This window comes from Myotis nattereri, assembly GCF_964212035.1.
Source record: "Myotis nattereri genome assembly, chromosome: 1".
NCBI classification, from domain to species: Eukaryota; Metazoa; Chordata; class Mammalia; order Chiroptera; family Vespertilionidae; genus Myotis; species Myotis nattereri.
In genome coordinates this window covers 181,873,173-181,892,563 of record NC_138075.1, presented here as the reverse complement: position 1 = coordinate 181,892,563, position 19,391 = coordinate 181,873,173, and the positions used below count along the sequence as shown (strand labels likewise).

Genomic DNA, 19,391 nt, shown 5'->3' with positions numbered 1-19,391 from the left:
CTCTGGCTCTCCCCCAGCTTTGTAAATGACTTTCCTGTTTAGGGTGGACTTTCTCCTTGCTACAATCCCCATGCTCTCTTCCATTTCCTTGTTGTTCACTCTGTTCTTTGCTTTGGTTTCTCCTCCTTGGGGAGTCTGAGGGCTTTGCGGATCAGCCCTGCTCCTGGCATGCCCAGCAGCCGCAGGAGAGCCCGGGTTCACTTCAGACTTTGAAATCACGGCCTTCTCCTCCTCCCACCCAATTTAGGGGAAGGAAACCCAGGTTTCCTGAGGACGGTGAAAGGCTAGGCACTCTCATACATGCCGTTTCCTTGGCCCCTCCCAACAACCCTGCCAAGTGCTTTGTTTTTACTGATGGAGAAACAGGGACTAAAGCAAGTAGGAAGCAAGGCTGGGGTTCAAGCCCATGGCTGTCTGAGTCCCAGCCTTTTGCCACCCTGCTTCTGGTTACGCAGGGTTCGGGATCTTGGTACGTATTTTAAAGCAGCACTCAGGATGTAAGCGTGCGCGCACATTCTCATATGATTTGTTCTATCGCGATTTCAGTAATGAAGTCAGCCTGGCATCTTCTGAAACACTTGTCAGTGATACACTTCAAGGTGTTCATTCATAACACAGTGGCCCTTTAGGCATAGAGGGCGTTTATCTGGAAGTCTCCCGCCAGCTGGACTTCTGTTACCTTGGTAGATTTGGGAGCGCTAGCCTTCTTAAATGGTGCCTTCTGCTTTTCCCTAGCTTCCCACCCCCACAAGTATCATCCCATAGTTAAAGTCATGGCATTTATTACTGTTACTCTGGTAGCTTTCTCTTTACTTATGTCCTTCCTCTGTCACTACATTGTACCCCTTGTAGAGGCAGGAAAAGTGTTCCTCAGTGAATAACGAAAATAGCATATTTTGCTCCCTTGTGCTTTGAGCAGTGAGTATTTTTAAATGAACAAATAATTGTATCCATGTGGAGATGCTCTGAAGAGAGAAAAATGAGATTGTCAAGTTAAAGACTGGTGATTTTATGTTATCCCACAGAATTTAGTCACAACCCATTTCAAGGTAGAAGGGGCAAACAAATCATCTAAGTACAAAACTAGGTAGATAGCAAGTGGAGGGAGGACTAGATCAATTAAGGTCTTCCTACTTAGTGGCTTCATTTTGGTCAAAACCAAGCCTTATATTATTGGCTTCATGTGCCGTAGTTGTGAAAATCAACATCTAGTCTCAGCCTTGCCAGAACCAGTGAAAATATCCTTGGAGCTTCTTTGCCAACACTAACTCTTGACTTCCACCTCTTATAGTTACCAACTTTAGAGAATGACAAGGTTAGAATATTTTCTCCTTTCTGTTTTAACATGTTGGATTTTTATAACACTCAAACCATTGTATTGTCTGGGGCTACCGGAAACTTAGATCAGTGGTTTTCAACTGCTGTGCTGCAAGAATTTTTTTTAAAACATGCAATACTGCCCTAGTTGGTTTGGCTCAGTGGCTAGAGCGTCGGCTGCAGACTGAAGGGTCTTAGGTTTGATTCTGGTCAAGGGCATGTACCTCGGTTGCAGGCTCGATCCCTGGCCTCTGTTGGAGTACATGCGGGAGTCAACCAATCGATGTGTCTCTCTTACATCACTGTTTCTTTCTCTCTATCCACCCCCCCTTTCACTCTCTCAAAAAAATCAATGGAAAATATCATCAGGTAAGGATTAACAACAACAACAAATATGCAATACCTGACTATTTAGTCAGGCGCACAGACCTCTTTCCCCCTTCTTTTTTTTTTTAAATTTTTAAAAAAATACATTTTATTGATTTTTCACAGGAAGGGAGAGGGATAGAGAGCTGGAAACGTCGATGAGAGAGAAACATCGATTCAGCTGCTTCCTGCACACTCCCCACTGGGGATGTGCCCGCAACCAATTTACATGCCCTTGACCGGAATCGAACTTGGGACCCTTCAGTCCGCAGGCCGACGCTCTATCCATTGAGCCAAACCGGTTAGGGCCCCCTTTTTTTAATTAAAAAAAAAAATAAAATAAAAAAAGGACAACAGCCAAGGTAACAATAGCTGTCCAGTGTGGATGATTCAGAATTATACCGTGTTTTGTTTTTTTTGTCAGATCGGCAAAAAATATATTTTTTGCTGTGCCCCAGAATTTTAGTAATTAGTTTGTGTGCCGTGAGGTGAAAAAGGTTGGAAATCACTGACTCAGATTGTGAGATAGCGGTGACTAACGGCACATTTCAGCTCCTTGGTATACCAGCTGTCTGACTTTGGGTAAGTCACTGAACTTCTGTGCTCTGGTTTCTCATCTGTGAGTTGGGATTGGGTAATAAGAGTAACTGCCTCATAGAATTGTTACGGTACATGAACTAGTTCATTCATGGTTAGCGCTTTTCTGGAACATTGGAAATGGTTGATAAATGTTAGCTGTTGTGATGATCATGGAATACACAAATAGCGTGAGCCACCTTTATGCCATCATTATTTTGTTTTTCTTGATAAGGAGCATGTTTACTGAAATTTCATAATGATGACAGTGATGGGGATAAATTTCAGTGGGATCTAGAAGGTTTGGTTATGTAAACGTTGGACCTCCCAGATGGAGGAAATGGTGTGCGTGAACTCTGACCCGAGAAACCTGGGATTGTCCCAGGAAAGGGGAGGAATTCAGGTGGACTGCAGTGTAATGTGCTCCATGGGGAGCAGTGGGTGATCCAGTAGGAATAGAGATTTGGGGTCAGCCCCTGGAGGTCCTGAGATGGCAGGCCAGGGTTTGGGACTGTGGGCCTTTGAGTACTGAGATCCCTTTGCCGGCGAGGCACAGAGGGGATTAGAGGGAACAGGACCTGGACCAGGAGACAGCTGGGAGGCTGTTGAATTAGTAGGACTGGAGAAGAGGATGCGGCATTGCTAGCACTTCGGAATGGATACAGGGGATAGGTGGGTCTCAAGCATAGGAAAGTGCCGCTAACAGGCATAGGGAACTCTGGCGTAGGGGTGGTTTAGGAGAGAGGAGTATGATTTCAGTTTGGTGAATGTCAACTTGAGGTACATACAGATAGGACAACCCCCCAAAAAACACCGCTTTGATAGAAATTCAGAAGTGAATGCAGGCAAAGAGATCAGCTTCAGAGATAAAGCGCCTCCGTTCTGAGAGTGCTAAAGACAGAACAGAGGAGATTGCCGGAGACCACGCCCACAGGCTCAGAAGGAACCCCACATTCTTTGGACAGAAGCAGCTGGGGCACGAAGCAGGAAGCATAGAGTGGCAAGCGCTGGAGTGCGGGGTTTGATTCCGCTGCTCTGTGCGAGTTAAACCTCTCCTCACATTTCCTACGTGCCTTCCAGTTTTTCAGTCTGTTCATGGACCAAAGGAGAAATGCCAGTTTCCCTTTTCCCCATCACATACTGAGGGGCAGTAACTCCCAGGATTCCTTTAATACTGGGCCGAGAATTAAATTAAAATGGCATTATAACATTTACATATTTTTTTGTTACAAAGTTAGAAGACGGAGACTCTGAAGACATACCTTCAAATTTAAAAAAAATTTCAGGACCAAACTGTTTTATAACCCTTCATTTTGTGTGTGGCTTTTCCGTGGGTATAAAAATACTCAGTGGATGTGGGGGTGGTTTCTCGTGTTTTGGAAATGGTGAGAATATGAGATGCTGAGCGCTGGGTCCTGGGATGAGAGCTATAATTACTAACGGATCCTTTACCAGGATTGGCTCCTGGGTGGATATCTGAGTTTAAAAACCCAACCCTCCAGAATCCCGAGCAATGAGCCACTTCCCCTCCCGATCCCTGGAAATTAAAACTGTGGCGGAGAGGAGAGGGAAGGTAGGATGATGGTTCTTCTGGGCCTTGCCTCCTCTTGTGCCATTTGCCGAGTGTGCGAATCAGGGATGTGACTGAAATGAAGGCTGGTGTGGCTTCTCCTAGCCTGACACACAGCAGCCACTGCACAGCTGTGATGGAGAGGTCTAAATATAACCCAGACTCATTTCAAATCCTCCTCCCCCAAGTCTTGGCGGATGTGGTACACGCCCTAAAAATACCTGCTGTCTGAACCTTGAGGTATCTGAAGAGGAAGGGACGGGTGAGGGTGTGGTATTTGGGGGCGGACGGGCCAGCTACCAGGCCTGCTGCTGCCTGGGGCCTGCTCCGGAAGCTGTTGGTGAGCTGCCCACCGTGCCATCCTGTTCAAGGATAAGTGCCCACTCTTGAGGCTCGTATTCACTGTTGGCAGGTTTCAAGGAAACTATTCATAGACTGAGCATCTGTTCTCTGTCCCATTGACCTCAAGCCTGCAGCTGCCACCATGGTATTCAGGCAGCGTGATGGCTTTCAGTCTTGTTCAGAGAATCAGGATTTTAGAGCTGGCAAGGACCTTAGACATTATATTGTTCATAAAACAGTCCCTTAAAATCACTACGTTCAGGGAATCACATTTCTCTGCCTCTGTAGTGACCCTGGCGATTTGGACGTGGAGTCTCAGTCCCAGATTACTAAAAGAAATCCCTCCCATCGTTAGCTAACACAAATAGGCATAAAGAAAACCTGCATTTTATTTTTTTTTAATGTTGACGAAGTGACCCTGGCCAATGCTTTTTATTTATTTATTTATTAAACTGTAAATTTGAGGCTCTTTTTTTAATCTAAATTTTAGCATTTTGAATATAAAGTTCATTGGCAACATAGCCAGAACACCAGGAGTCGTGTTTTCAAGAAGGCTTTCAGTATCCAGTTTCTGGAATGCCAAGCCATAACTGTGGTATTGTAACTGAAGGACCATTGCTGACCTCTGCTTTCCTGGGAAGGAAAGATTTCGCAGGTCATCTCCAACACCCTTGGGATGCCTTCAAAGTCATGGAGACAGTAGGCATCTATATATATAAAAGCCTAAGCGACTGTTTGACCGGTAGCTGTGACATGCACTGACCACCAGGGGGCAGACGCTCAACGCACAGGCATGGAAACATGGAACAGACTGATGAATCTCAGAGGGAAGGGAGTCGGGGGAGGGCGGGAAGAGATTAACCAAAGATCTTATATGCATACTAGAGTCCTGTTGCATGGATTCGTGCACTGGTGGGGTCCCTTGGCCTGGCCTGCGAGGATTGGGCTGAAACCCGCAATCCAACATCCCCCTAGGGGTCCCGGATTGCGAGAGGGTACAGGCCAGGCCAAGGGACCCCACCAGTGCACGAATTCATGCACCCGGCCTCTAGTCATTTTATAAAACAGCATAACTCACCCAACTTTTGAAATGTATAACTGCCTAATCCCGCCTCCTTCAGTAAACTCTGAGACGGTTGGATGAGGAGCCTGGCTAGGAGCCAGGTAGGGGAAAGCAAAGAAGCCCTAAGAAGCCTCCCCAGCTAATGGGGGCGATGGGATCAGTTCATGTGCTGAGTAGTTTTAAATATGTGACATTATGGCAGCTGCAGAATTTCCATAGTTGTAACAAGAATGTACCCTCCTCTGTGAGCGTCTCGGAGCTTCTTCCATGTATCTGGAAGAGTGTTATTTAGTTTTTACTGTGGGTTGAAAGTCATTTGAAAGTTTTTCTTGAGTGTTCAAAGCTACCAGAATGGTTGGAGTTTTTTATGTTTCGTACTACGTATCTGAAATAGTCACCTCTAGAAGCTCAATTTTCCCTGGATCAGTGCACGTGTAACCGGGAGTAAGTTGTGCTGGAGACCATTCACTTGAGAGTGGATGTGATTTTGTGGAAAGAGCGTGCTTTGGATTGTTAATCTCTTCAGTTGTGTAGAAGCCAAGGAGGGTGTGGGTAGAGAGGCCAGCTCTTTCTCCCAGGCACGCCAGGAAGAAAGGAAGGGATAGGGTGTTGTCCGTACGTGTGGTACCCAGGTGGTGCAGTTCATGGATTCTCAGACATTTCCCCTCTGCAATTCCAGAATGAAGAGCTCCGAAACTTGTCCCTCTCTGGCCATGTTGGATTTGACAGTCTTCCTGACCAGCTGGTCAACAAGTCGACTTCTCAAGGGTTCTGTTTCAACATCCTGTGTGTTGGTAAGTGACTCATCACCTGCTGCCGGGCATGGAGTCTGACCTTCAGCTGGCAGGTGCCTGTGCGAGAGACTCATTTCAAGGAAATAAGCAGAATGACATTTTCACTTTTTTTTTTCTTCATTAGTAAAGCAGGACAATAATACCCACTGTCTATATGTCCCACCGTTACAAAGATTCTTGTATTTGGGTACATGCTTTGTAAGTTTTGTGGTGTTACTCAAACTGTTTTTACTTAGTGGTCAGTTTAATGTTGTTATTAAATCATTTATTTTCATTTTTGATAGGGGGAGGGACTTAGGCCCTAACTAGACACTAGTTAAAAGCAGGAACTGAGATGTACATACATAGCAAGACCACTCAGAAGCCTGTTAAGCATGTGTTGCCGGGGTCCCTAACTGCAGTGCACTAGTTACCTCCATTAGGGGTCTTTTAACAGATATTCTACCTACAGTAAGTAAAATCTGAAACTACTCTAACTACTTTAATAAACGTACAGTGTTTAAAATGTTTGCTTTGAGAGCAAAGACAACTTAAAATTCTGTTTCATGTTTGAAATAAACTTTCTGCCCAGTTGTCAGGTTAACCTTTCATCCTTAAAGTTGGAATCTAAAATTGACCTAAATTTATTCCTGGTAGACAAATGGCAAAGGTCAAAGAGATCTGGCTCACTTGTATCCTCAGTACATTTTATTCATACCCTTTAAAACATCACACATTAGCCGAGGCCACTGGCTGTGGTATTTTTCTTCTTCTCTCTGGTCGTATCCCTTTTAAGCCGAGAGGAGGAAGGTAGAAAAGAAGGTGGACAGGGGGAAGGCAGAAGTACAGATCTCCTGATGATCTGAAGCAGAAATGCTCCTGGGACAGGTGATGGCCTTTCCTGCGACAGGTCCTCCAGATGGATGAGTGGCCCGGCTGAGCTGCAGGGCAGTGGTTTGGACGGCACTGGTTTGTTGCCATTGTCCTCTGGGCATGGACCCCCAAGACTTCACTCTGAGGTAGAGCAACAGGAATTCTGTGTTTCTGTAGAGCCCAGTGGACACGGGCTTGGCAGAATGTACCAGACTCACTTCTCTTGTCCAAGGAGAGTGAGATGAATTCAGAAAAGGCGTGCACTCCATGTAAGAACCACCATTTTTTAATATGATCCCCATGGGGGGGAGGGGCAGGTGTTTCCCTGTTTGGAAGTATTTGAACATGTTGCATGCAGCTGCTGCACTGGGTGCTCATCAGCAGAAAGCCACCATTGATTGGCACACGGACCGGCTCGCTCTCTGGCGTGAGGTCCAGGACCAGGCAGCCAGCTCTCCTGCTTGCTTTCTCCTTTTCCCTACGTCAAATGAAGCCGCTTAAAATTCAGCAGGGCGCCTCCTGAGTGGCAGCTAGTTCTACAGCGTGGCATAAATGAATTGCCTTTTCTCTTACAGTAAATGCTGCTTGCAGAGCCTGCAGTTCCTCATTAGCATAGCAATTTGTTGGCAATTTGTTGATTTTTTTTTTTCTATTGAAAAGTGGGCTGAATTGTAGGCTGATTACTATTCTGGCTTCTCTTCCCTGCCTCCCCCAGCCTCGTCTTCAAAATCAGCTTCACAAATACATGTGAGAGTTATGTCCCAGCCCCTGCAGGTTGGGGAACTTTCCGGGGGCACTGGACTTGCTGGGCGGACCTGGTTTGACAGGGTGTATGGTGTGAAGTGGGTGTGTGGGTTCCTGGGCTGACCCCTTGTGTTAAATAAGTAGCACAGGTATGATGCTGGTCGGAATTCCTCCCAAGCCACGTCCGTGCTGCCCTGTTGGATTTGCAGAGCAGCTGCTATTTTGACTCACTTGGGTGGGTAACAATACCTATGATTCTTAGATTTTTTTTAGATTCTGGTTCTATTCTTAGCCATGTTTAAAATTAGTTTTTCAAACTAACAAAAATAGTACATACTTTCTGTTTAAAAAAAAAAACCCCTCCTTTCTGTTTTTCACGCGCATTTCCGTTCCACAGAAATAACACTGAAATCCTTCTAGAAACTTTCTACATCGTTCTGTACTTGGAAATTATTTTTGGAGGCTTAAGAAACAACACCAATTTATTACTATTAGTATTATCTTGTGGTTCTCTACAAGGTCAAGGCATCGGCCTACATTCAAGGCATTGGCAGGACCACAGTCCTTTCCAGAACCTCTAGGACGGCGGTCGCCAACCGGTTGTCCGCGGTTCACTGGTGGTCCATGAGGTCCGAAAGGTTGGCAACCACTGCTCTAGGGGAAACTACATGTCCTTGCTTTTTTAGCTTCTAGTGGCTCTTGGAGCCTCCATTTTCAAAGCCAGCAACATTGCACTTCTCTCTCTCTCTCTTACTGCTCTTGTAGTAGGAAAATTTCCATAGAGAATTGCTAAAATCCAGTTTAAACTCCGTTAAGACTCTTCCTCAACCCCCAACACTGAAAAGGCCATATAGTGAATGGTGGCCGGAGTCCTCAGGGAGGGAGATGGGGTAAGCCCAGCTCCAAACACAAGAGGTTCCCATGGGGGAGAAGACTTGACCAGAAGGCAGACGGGCATAAGGGAGGCACACACTGGACAGGTACAGCAGCTCTTTCACAGTTATATACGAACTTACTAATGTTGGTTTTAGAGCTCATGCGGCTCATATTCTTCTGTGTGTGTGTTTTTAAAAAATATATTTTTATTGATTTCAGAGAGGAAGGCAGATGATGGAGAGAGAGAGAGAGAGACATCAAAGATGAGAATCATTGATCGGCTGCCTCCTGCACGCCCCACACTGGGGATGGAGCCCACAACCTGGGCATGTGCCCTGACCAGGAATTGAACCGTGACCTCCTGGTTCATGGGCCAAAGCTCAACCACTGCGCCACACTGGCCAGGCTGTGTTTTCTTTTTCTCACTCCACAGTAAGTCCTGGCTGCCCTTCCCTGCCAGTGTATCAAGCCAACAGATTCTTTTCCATAACTCTTTGGAGCCCTTTGGTTAGAGCCAGCATTAGCTCTTTGGGACACAGGGGTGTCAGCATTAATATTAAGCATACTTATCCTCAGAGAGTGGAATGCATCAAATCTTTTTACCATAAATATTTTACAGCAAAATATCTGTATAGGAAAACAACTCTCTGCCAATCAATGGTCCATCTATTTTTAAAGTAAGAGTCTGTGAAAAAGCGTTCTAGCTTCTGACAGTCCTCAGAGGAATTGGTGTCATATTTAGCTGAAGAGCAACCATGGTACTTTCTTTCCTCCTTGTCATCCGACTGTCTATTTGTAATTTTTTACACAGTATGTGTGTGTTTGCTGTTTATAGCACCATTAAATTATTTTCATGTGGTAAATATGGAAGGGACTTGAGGATTTTAAAAAAAGTTATGAGCCTAGTAAGGAAACTGATGATGTTTCTCAAAATTTGTTTATTGGCAAGGTGTACTGTGGGTCGCAAACAGAGGAAATGAACCGGGGCAGAAACTAATCCTGGCAGGAGCTTAGTCTAGTTTTAGAGGCACTGAATTAAATGTCTGTTATCAGCATCCATCTCTGTTGAGCTCTGGAAAGAAATGTAACAAGAGTGAGAGAGTAGTGTTCACTTAACCGGGAAGAGAATTCTTGAAGCTAAACTGGGTACCAGGACACCCGAGAGTTCATAGTTCCCTCCCTCTCCATCTTGCTTGCAACACACTGAATCACCCCAAAGCTGCCCTTCGGTTTAAATGAAGCCTTTTCTGTCTTCCCTAGGCTGTATTACTCCAGAGAATCTAAATTAGTGTTCAGCCTTTCTTCACAATTTAAAATGTAAATATCTTCCTCATTCATTTTCCAAAATGACACTAGCTCTGCGAGAAACTTCAGCATTGCTGCAGCCGTATGTGGGGTCTCTGTGCACATGCGAAGAGGGAGAAAACACGGTAACACCCCTCTTTGGAAGGGGAATCAGCCCAACAACAGGGCCAAAGTAATCAACGATGCATTTTGAAATAGGTATTTTTAAAGTAACTCAGCAATAGTTGTTTTGAGGGGATGACAGAAGAGGAATAGAAAACTCACCAGTTTAAGATCATTTTAGTCAAGGCTGTAGTGTCAACATAAACTGCAGGATTTTACAATCAAATCGTGAACTTTCTTTTATCCCATCTTGCTTTTCTAGGAAAGCATAGAAAGTGGTCTACAGGGTGAAATGAATGAGTAAATGAATAAAGATACAATTACCCCCCCAAAGTAAAGTGAAGTCAGAGAGAGTCAGAACTCAAAGCCATCAGACCTGCCTATCAGGAATGCGTTTGCCTTTCAGCCAGTGGTCAGAGCATGGTGGAAAGCCGTTCAGCAGATACGTATTGAGCACATGCCATGTGCCAAGTATGTTAAAAGTTTAACAATGGCAGATTTATAGTATCTGTGAAACACAATTTCAGCTGGACAAAGGTTCCCCCGTGGGCTTTCAGAAAAGATAAATGTCCCCACGTCTAGGCCCAGGTTCCTGAGGGTCCCCAGGTCAGTGGAATGGACCCAAGTGTCACATGCTTTTCTTTCAAATCCCTCCTGCAGGCTGGTGGGATTAGCCAAAGCATGTTTCATCAAAGGCGATTCTCTGAGGAGATGAAATGACACAGCTTAGGTACATAGCTCTCTGCTTACCTGGCTCCAACCAAGAATAAAATGGAGACTCCTTAGAGCAGGTGGCAGACCTTCCTGCACAGTGACTTGGCTAGTCATTCCAGTACTCAGCCTTGGCCATCAGAGTAAAAATGCTGCATCGTAGAGCAACTATTCGGTCAATCTATAGTTCCCTTCTAATTAATTAATAATATATAGTCCTTCTGCTTGTTTGTTGTTGTTGGGTTTTTTTTGCTTGTTTGTTCTTTCAATGTCCAACTAAGAGCTTGTAGATTTAAGTAAGCCTGAGATGAGAACGGAAGAGGCGGGGCTGCTTTCCACTGTGATGTGGGTGTCATGCTCACCAGCATCGGCGGGAGCAGAAAAACAGAAGCCAAGGGGGCGGGGGGGGGGGGGGCGGGGAGTGCTTCAGAAGTAAATCTCTAATTATTTTAACAACTAAGCATTTAGGTAGATGAATTTACAACAGAAACACACACACACACACACACACACACACACACAAAACAGCACACTCGGAAAAATCTACCAAGTGGCAAATCTCAGCATAAAAGATCATCGGGATCATTTTTCTTTCCAATTAACTTTTAATAAAGGCCAGGTATTCTGCTGAGGAGTTTGGAAATGCTTCAACGTTGATGTTAGTCATTCATTTTCTCAAAATATTGTTACCGCTGTTTAATGTGAATTGGAATCTATGCCTGGGAGGCTTTCAGTTACTCAATTAGAATGAACAAAAATATTCTTCTCAAAGGCAGAGACATTGTCCTCCTTTTGGAGGCTGGAGAGAGGCCTCAAAAACTAACGCATTGAAAACTCTCCTAGTTCTAGGATTGCTTTTATTCCAAAAGCTGTCATTTCTTACTGAACTGCTTTTGGTGAATCACACTGCTTCTGGAGTAGATGTATCTAATTACAGCTCTGAAAAGCACAGAACATAGAAATGGAAAGTAAAGCACTCTGAAATTTAAAGGAACAGTGGTTTTTCCAAACCATTGATTAACCCTGTGCTGTAAGTAGGGCCTGGAATGCTAATTGTTCTTAATTTCCTCCCTAATGTAAATGATAAATTACCTTAAAAAAAAAAAAAAAAAAAAAAAAAGCTTGGTGTTCCTGATTGACGCGTGTTTAACTAATTCTCAGCCAAGTCAATGAGATGGTAATTTCAGTCCTGTTATGGTAACCGAGAGTCCCTACCAGGGAAATTGAAGGCTTTATTGCTGTCCTGAGGGAAAGAAAGTTGAATGGATTACTGTCTACAGACAGAACCTTTACCTTATAAGGCAGTACTGCTGTCATCCCTTTGTCTCTGGCCTGAAAATAGGTAAACTGTGAAAAGAAGTTTGCTGCACTTGAGAAAGGTACACATGTACAGGTATGTAAAATGCCTGGAGTGCCTACCGTATCAGATTGCCTACCTGATTCTAAGTATCTTAAGAGTGGGAGCCCTGTTTTGTTACTGTACTCAGTAACTTTGTTTTGCTCAAAGTTATTTTGTTAAGCCATGAACCATGGATATGAGCAGCGTTGAGCTCTGTCATGTTATGTTAGGGAGCACAGACTAGTATAGGTTACTCTTACGACGGGCCTTTTTGGTAAGAACACTCAGGAAGATAAGGAAGACAGGAAAATGTCTCAACTGCTACACAGGCAGACTTCATGGAGATCTGGAATGACATTCAGGATGTTACCGAAGTTCACTCAGTGTCTGCTGTCTCTTTTTAGTCACCATTTTATGCCCAGCACCTATCCTTGTCACATAGTAAATGCTCAAGTATTATTAATGACTAAAGGCCCAGTGCACGAAAATTCCTGCACTGGGGAGGGGGGTTCCCGTCAGCCCGGCTTGCCCTCTCTCACAGTCCAGGAGCCCTCAGGGGATGTCCTACTGATGGCTTAGGCCCGCTCCCCATGGAGAGCGGGCCTAAGCCGCAGTCTGGCCTCCCTCTGTGGAAGGCAACCGGGCTGATTAGGGGAAGGCGCTGCCCCCATCACCCCGCTGCTGCTGCCACTGCCGGCCATGGCAGCTGCCTGAGCCCCGGGCCTTGCAGCCACTGTGGCTTTGTCTGGATGGATGTCCAGAAGACATCTACCCTAGTTAGCATATTACTAGCATATTACCCTTTTATTAGTATAGATTGAATTTCAGACACTAAGCTCTATTGTGTCTATCTGCTCTCTTTCTTCTATATTCCCAGCTAATGGTCTGTCAACATCTTCAGTTTACCTGAAGCCTTTGCTGCCTCATGGCTTCTGCTTATTCACTTCTCTCTGTATAGCTTTTCTTGTGCCATTGTCATGTGTGCAGATTGTGTATCTCTCACTCCAACTGCCAAGCAGAGGAGTTCTGATTGGATAGACAGGTCACTGCCTAGGATGGGGCACTGTCTCAGAGCATCATGATTAGGCTTCCATGGGTGCCTCTGTTCAGGGGGCTAGCCCTGGTTTAGTTACCTGTGGTCACTAGGTATAAAGCAGCCGTGGGCAAACTATGGCCCGCGGGCTGGATCCGGCCCGTTTGAAATGAATAAAACAAACAAACAAAAAGACCATACCCTTTTATGTAATGATGTTTACTTTGAATTTATATTAGTTCACACAAACACTCCATCCATGCTTTTGTTCCGGCCCTCCGGTCCAGTTTAAAAACCCATTGTGGCCCTCGAGTCAAAAAGTTTGCCCACCCCTGGTATAAAGTATTGTCCTGCTCATAAGAGGAATGTGGTTATGGCGGACACTTAGAATATTATTCCCATCATAATAAATTAGAGTCTGATTGGTATTCATTCAGTCATGTTCCAGGTCAGATTCTATGGCATGGGAGAATACCACAGCAGGCTAGTTTGTCGTATTCCCAGAACGGGGCACAGAGCTTGGTGTACAGAGTAAGCAGTGGAAAAATACTGGCTGAGTGAAGGCTGAAAGGAGAGGAAATGCTTTGATCTTGTATGTATCCGGGGCCCGATGGGCAAGGTCAAAAAGTAAGGCAAACATACTTTACCAGCTCATTCTCTAATGAATCATTGTAGTCCGTGGCACACCACACAGGCTGCTCCCTAGAGAAAGCTCACATCCAGAAAAACGCCATCCTCCTTCACTTTTGCTTTATGTTGGAAAACAGTGAGTAGTATGGAACTTATAATTAAGTGGATTTTGCCATTACAGTGGGAGACTTGCCTCAGGGCTGTAAATCCCAGAGTTCCTTTTTCTCCATGCAGTTGTCACCATCCTAACCGGCATCATCGAAACCCGTTAGAAGAGGACCTGTTCCTGGGATTTGCTGGAAGGGCTGCGGCATATTAGCATGTTCAAATTGAGTTGGAAACCTAATTGGGAGATTTTCCAAATTCAAAATAAAAAGACTTTCCTATGGATAACGTTCTTTGATTTCTACTTCCCCTTTTCCGCCATCACGTATTGAATCACTAACACCAGCACCATGACAAGGGTGGGGTGGATTCTTTCTCCTTGCCAACTATTTTTGACTCAGAATTAATTTGGAATTAGAATGAAGGAGAATTTTCTTGGTTTTATGATGAAGGTCGGGCTAAAGTTCTTTGCAGCTCCACATTTGTGTCTCACCATTTGATTAGTATAGTGGTACCAGGTACATGCCACTCTGCTCTGCACATATTAGGGTCTCGGCAAACACTTAATGACTTAAATTATCAAGGTGAATTAATAAGGCCACTGTCGCAGGTCATCTAACATGATTCAGTTTCATTGTTTCAGACATCACTCTGAAACTGGCAGAACTCTCTAGTAAATGTTTACCATCGGGACTCCAGCTGAATAGGAAAAGACAATGAGGATAATATAGAGGATGCACACAAATTCATAACTATAAGCGGAAAATATTGGGCAGTCCGATTTTTCTGTAATAGGAAAGTCAGGATGCTTTGTTGGCTCAGTGTAGGTGTTCGTCACACAGACTTGGGTTAGAACCCTGCTCTGCCACTGAATAATGTGACTGCAGGCAAGTTACCTACACCCTACCTGAGCCTTCGTGCCCGGCTGTGAAACGGAGGGGACAGGAGCACCTGTTTGCTTCATGGAGGATTGTGATAGGGTTTAAGTAGGTCACGCGTTGGAAGCTTTGGCCACAGCGCCTGGCACAAAGTCAGCACTCAGTCACTTCGTGGGCGTGTGATTGTGACTGTTACTCTCCAAAGTGTTGTTTTGAAAATGTAATTCTTTATGACAGCAGTACTTGGTATCCGATAATTCAGTATAAATGGAATATGTCTCTTCCTAGTAACAGAAATTCAACAGTATGATTTCCTTTAGGCAACAGTTTTACACACCAGCAATCAGGAGAAGAAGAGATACCCTTTACATCTTTGTAATGTACACACAGGTTGTTTCTCTAGAGCCAAAGAAGAGTATCTTGATCTGTAAGTTCAAGATCTTTTCTGCTCAGTAGTTTCTAAAACTAATTATTATGACATTCCTAGGGAGGTATTCAATAAAGCTCACCTGGGAAGAACTGTCTTTTCGTGGAGGGATTCCTGTTGGTAGTGGCTTTTTTAGAAGTTGTACAAACATGGTTATGAGGCACTGACGTTCTCCGATTCCTCCCCTGTGGTCATGTAGGTGAGACAGGCATCGGCAAGTCCACGCTAATGGACACTTTATTCAACACCAAATTTGAAAGCGACCCCGCTACTCACAATGAACCAGGCGTCCGGTTAAAAGCCAGAAGTTATGAGCTTCAGGAAAGCAACGTCCGGCTGAAATTAACCATCGTGGACACTGTGGGATTTGGAGACCAGATAAATAAAGATGACAGGTATATCTTGGGATTTTGTGGGGATATAAATGGATGAAGCAATAACATGATCCATCCCTGGTAAATTCAAAGGCTGAATGTTCACTGATGATGGTAGTTGGTCCCACCGTATCGATGAAAAGATGACACGTTCTTGTCCTGAGACATTTTCTTAAAGTCAGAATCAGCCTGTGTAATTGATTCCAGCTAGTGTAAGCAGAAAGGGGATGTGTTAGAAGGGATAAGGTAACTTATGGCATTTTTCCAGGAGGGCTATGGAACCAGGTTTGGGGGATTTCCCGTCGGGAAAATCAATTTAAAGGAACAGAAACATACAACTGCCCCACCGGACAGTTAGCGGAAACCCCTACTGCCAACCACCTTGTGGCCCTGGGCTAGGTCCCTGGAACCTCCACCAAGTGTGTCCCGATAACCAGGGGCCTCCACCATCGCTGCAAGAAGAACCCTTCCCCTGTGTGACTTCTGCCTCGGGTTGCTCCTGAACACCCTAAGCGAAGGAAACATTTTTATGAAAGATCTGTTGGGAAAATCTTAGTTTCTGGCTGACTACTTTAAGTGTTTCATTTTATCTCAAAAGAAGTTTGAGAAAGTTAAAATAAAACTGTCCCAGGCCCAAAGATGTTTCCAGGAGGGGGCTTCCAGAGACATTTTTGAGCGGTGACAGCATTGTGGGAATAGAATACCAAGTCAACAAATGATGGTGTGTTTACTTAGAGCTCAGAAACTTCATTAGCACCAGGGCTTTTCCTGTTTGGTTTTTTATTCAAAACTATGTATATTATGTACATGTGTTTTGTATAAAGGAACTTGAACTATTTTTTTTTATCTAGAAATGCGCATTGCCTAGATAGATGGGGGAGGGGCAAAAAGTAGGTTATAGTTGTTTGTATGGAAAATAATACAATAATTAATAAATAGTAATACAAGAATAAAGTCTGTTTCATGCACTCACAACTGAAAACCTACTTTTGCCCACCCTGTATTTTAACTGTCGCGTATCTATACGAGCACCACGGTAATGAAAAAGAAATACTTAATTCCTTATATAGCTGAGCACTGAGCTCTGTTTTATCTATAGAGCAATTTAAATGCTCTTCAATAAACATTGTCCGGTACTAACAGAAGAACGTGTTAGATATAGTGAGAGATGTTATTTTGCTGGACAAAATGGACTATCTGTACATTGTGTAGGGGTCGGGGACAGCTGAGCTCAGACCCTGCAGCTGAGCAGTTGCTCTTAACTTACGACCTCAGTGCCAAGCAATGATGGCGAGGTTACTGCCTGAAGGCTGTTGGTAATGCCAAGTGGAGTGGATGAAGAGAAAACCCTGGCGACCAGCTAAAGAGCACAGGTGCCTTGTGGGAGCCCGGGAGAGAGCTGGGGCCCCTGGTCGCTGTGCAATCACGGTGCACACTCAGAGCAAGGCGTGTCTCCATCTCGGACCCGCACGGTTTCTCCCTGGGGTTAAAGTGTGTGCACACCGTTGGGAAGGCAGCAACTGGACCTTTTCAGGACCCCTTTCTGCAGGAATGAGACTATCCTCCAGCATCCTGCGGCTAAGATTCCACCTGCTGTTCTGGCTCAGAGTCATGCCTCAGTCCTGCCCCTACGCTTTTGCCCGCCTCTAACCAGGGACTTTGCCTTAGGCGGGTGGGTTTGCACTCACCTGCACCGACCAGCAAGTGGCTAGTCCTGTGCCGATCCTCATCGCTGCAGCTGGAGGCCTCTTTAAGAAATTATCTGACTCATTTGGGTCAAATAGTAGTTTCCAAGGAGACTTAGAAGAGAGGAAGTGTGATATTAACCTAACCTAGATACCAAATAATTTTTTTCTTCTGAAATTTCTTGACAGCTGTTGCATAACCTCTTTCAATGGCATTTAGAACTCTGTGCCCCAGAAGGCAGTGTGGACACTATGGACTGTAAACCCAAATGACTACTGTTTAAAATAGTTGTTCAGATAGGCCCTGCATCCATCCAAAAATTGGAAGTGGGATATGCATTTTTGCCTTGATATGTAACTGTATGGTAAAGGATGTGCTGTTTCTCTGAACCCATGATTATTTTACTAGTGTGGGGATTAGGCAAGCTTTTCTGCCATTGATGCAAGACCTCAAGAATGTCCCAGTTTGTTTATATAGGCTTCGGACATGTCAGCATTCCAGCAGCATTATCTGCCTGGGACCAGGCTAGCTAGAAGGAGGCAGGAAGAGAGATCTGGTAAGGTTTCCTGTTATGTTTAGCACGATTAACTCTTTTTGGATTAAGGGCTTCCTTGTTTTGTTGTCTGTGCTCTTCAGTGAAGAAGGAAAGGGGTCTGGAGAAGAAGGAAACCAAATTTTGCTGTAGAGCTGGAAATCGAATAATTAGCCCTACATGTGGGAGGTGGAGACAGACTGTCAATGGCTTAATAACTAGAATGGTAAACAGCCCTGCAAAGCATGGGTGGTTGAAATTCACTTAGAATCCTCAAACTCATCAAGTCTTCATCAAAGTTATAAAAATGGAATTGAAGTAGACTGTTTGGTCTTTGAGTTCTAATTTTTTTTTTTTTGACACTTTCTGGTGAAGGTAGTTGTGGGGTAACGAAAATTGACTTTGGTTAACAGATAGCAAAGATAGAGAAAAATACATGGTAGGTGTCTGGTCATCTATAAAATGGAGAGTCAGCCCTGAATGATGGCATTGGCTATTTTGCAAGAATGATCAGTGGGTGGATAAAAAACATTGTGTGAACATTTATTCCATCAGTTTCATAGTCAAACATTTGCCCTTTTATTTTGTTTTTAATGGCTGGAGGTATGTGAAAAAAATGAGTGGTGGGTAAAAGGGAATAGCCCCATGCCATAAAAGGAAATCATGTGAAAATGGAAGGGCTAGATAAGGTGTGCTCTCCCTTCCTGCCGGGGTCCAACCCCAGCGGGTCCAGGGGTCCCCAAAGATGTGGACGGAGTCGGCGAAGAAGGAATGACACGGAGGCAGCGTTCAGTTGATCATCATAGCCGGGTTCTCTTGTCAGGGTCTCCTGCCAAGTTCTGGTCTGGATCTCCAGCGAAGTTCTGGCTAGGATCTCCAGCCAGGTTCTGTGTCCATGTTCTCTTGCTAGGTTCTCCAGCCAGGTTCTCCAGATTCTCCAGCCAGGTTCTGTAGCCATGTTCCCTCGCTAGGTTCTCCAGCCAGGTTCTGTCCAGGTTCTCCAGCCAAGTTCAGTCACCAGGTTCTAGTCAGGTTCTCTTACCAATTTCTGTAGTCAGGTTCAGTCCAGGATCTTTTGCCATGTTCTCTCCAGCGAAGTTCTTCTGTCTGTAGGTTCTGTGTAGGTGCTGTCTTCTTTCTGTCTCCTAAGTTCTGTGTCTTGCTGTCTTATTACATCTGTATTTATACCAGTTGATTTTAATCCTGTCAATCTCTATTACAAAGGTTAGGGCGTTTCTTATCTCCATTCCAGGGAGTAAAGATTATGTAGCTTAAGCATGATTGTTCATAGTTAAAGTGATTAATTACCCGCCTGGCACTTAGTTGAGGGGTTTTATTCCCTCCCTAACTTCAGGGAAAAATTCCTACCTGGGGAAACAACCTTTCTAGGAGAGGCATCCCCTCCCTGACTTCAGGGAAAAATTCCTACCTGGGGAAACAACCTTTCTCGGAGAGGTGACCTTGGTTAAAACACACAGCGCTAAGGGGAGCAAACATATTAAGAACAGTATGCTATATATGCCAGGTCCCTTGAAACAGCAAGGATGGACCGGCTCCCGGCACCCTCCCCCCATTTCCTCTGATTTATATAGCTACAATCCAGAGATGTTAGAATTGGCCAAACAGAATATAAATAGGTGTCCTTTCTATAAGAATGGAAACGAGCAAAAGGCAAAATAGGGATTCAGCGTCCTAGTCTTTGCAACTGAAATGCTGGTAAGGGGAAGTGGAAAGGAGGGGAAGACGGGGCAGAGGATCTGTGTGAAGGG

General features: G+C 44.6%; 1 protein-coding gene across 4 annotated transcripts in view; it reads left to right on the top strand.

Annotated features, from left to right (window-relative positions):
• SEPTIN11 (septin 11) overlaps positions 1 to 19,391 on the top strand; it is a 92,742-nt gene that overhangs the window by 41,356 nt on the left and 31,995 nt on the right. For all 4 annotated transcript variants that reach the window (XM_081100918.1, XM_081100916.1, XM_081100919.1 and 1 more), the window contains exons 2-3: positions 5,914 to 6,028; positions 15,230 to 15,425. In XM_081100918.1, coding sequence (XP_080957044.1) covers positions 5,914 to 6,028; positions 15,230 to 15,425 — 311 coding nt within the window. The remainder of the gene's footprint in view (positions 1 to 5,913; positions 6,029 to 15,229; positions 15,426 to 19,391) is intronic.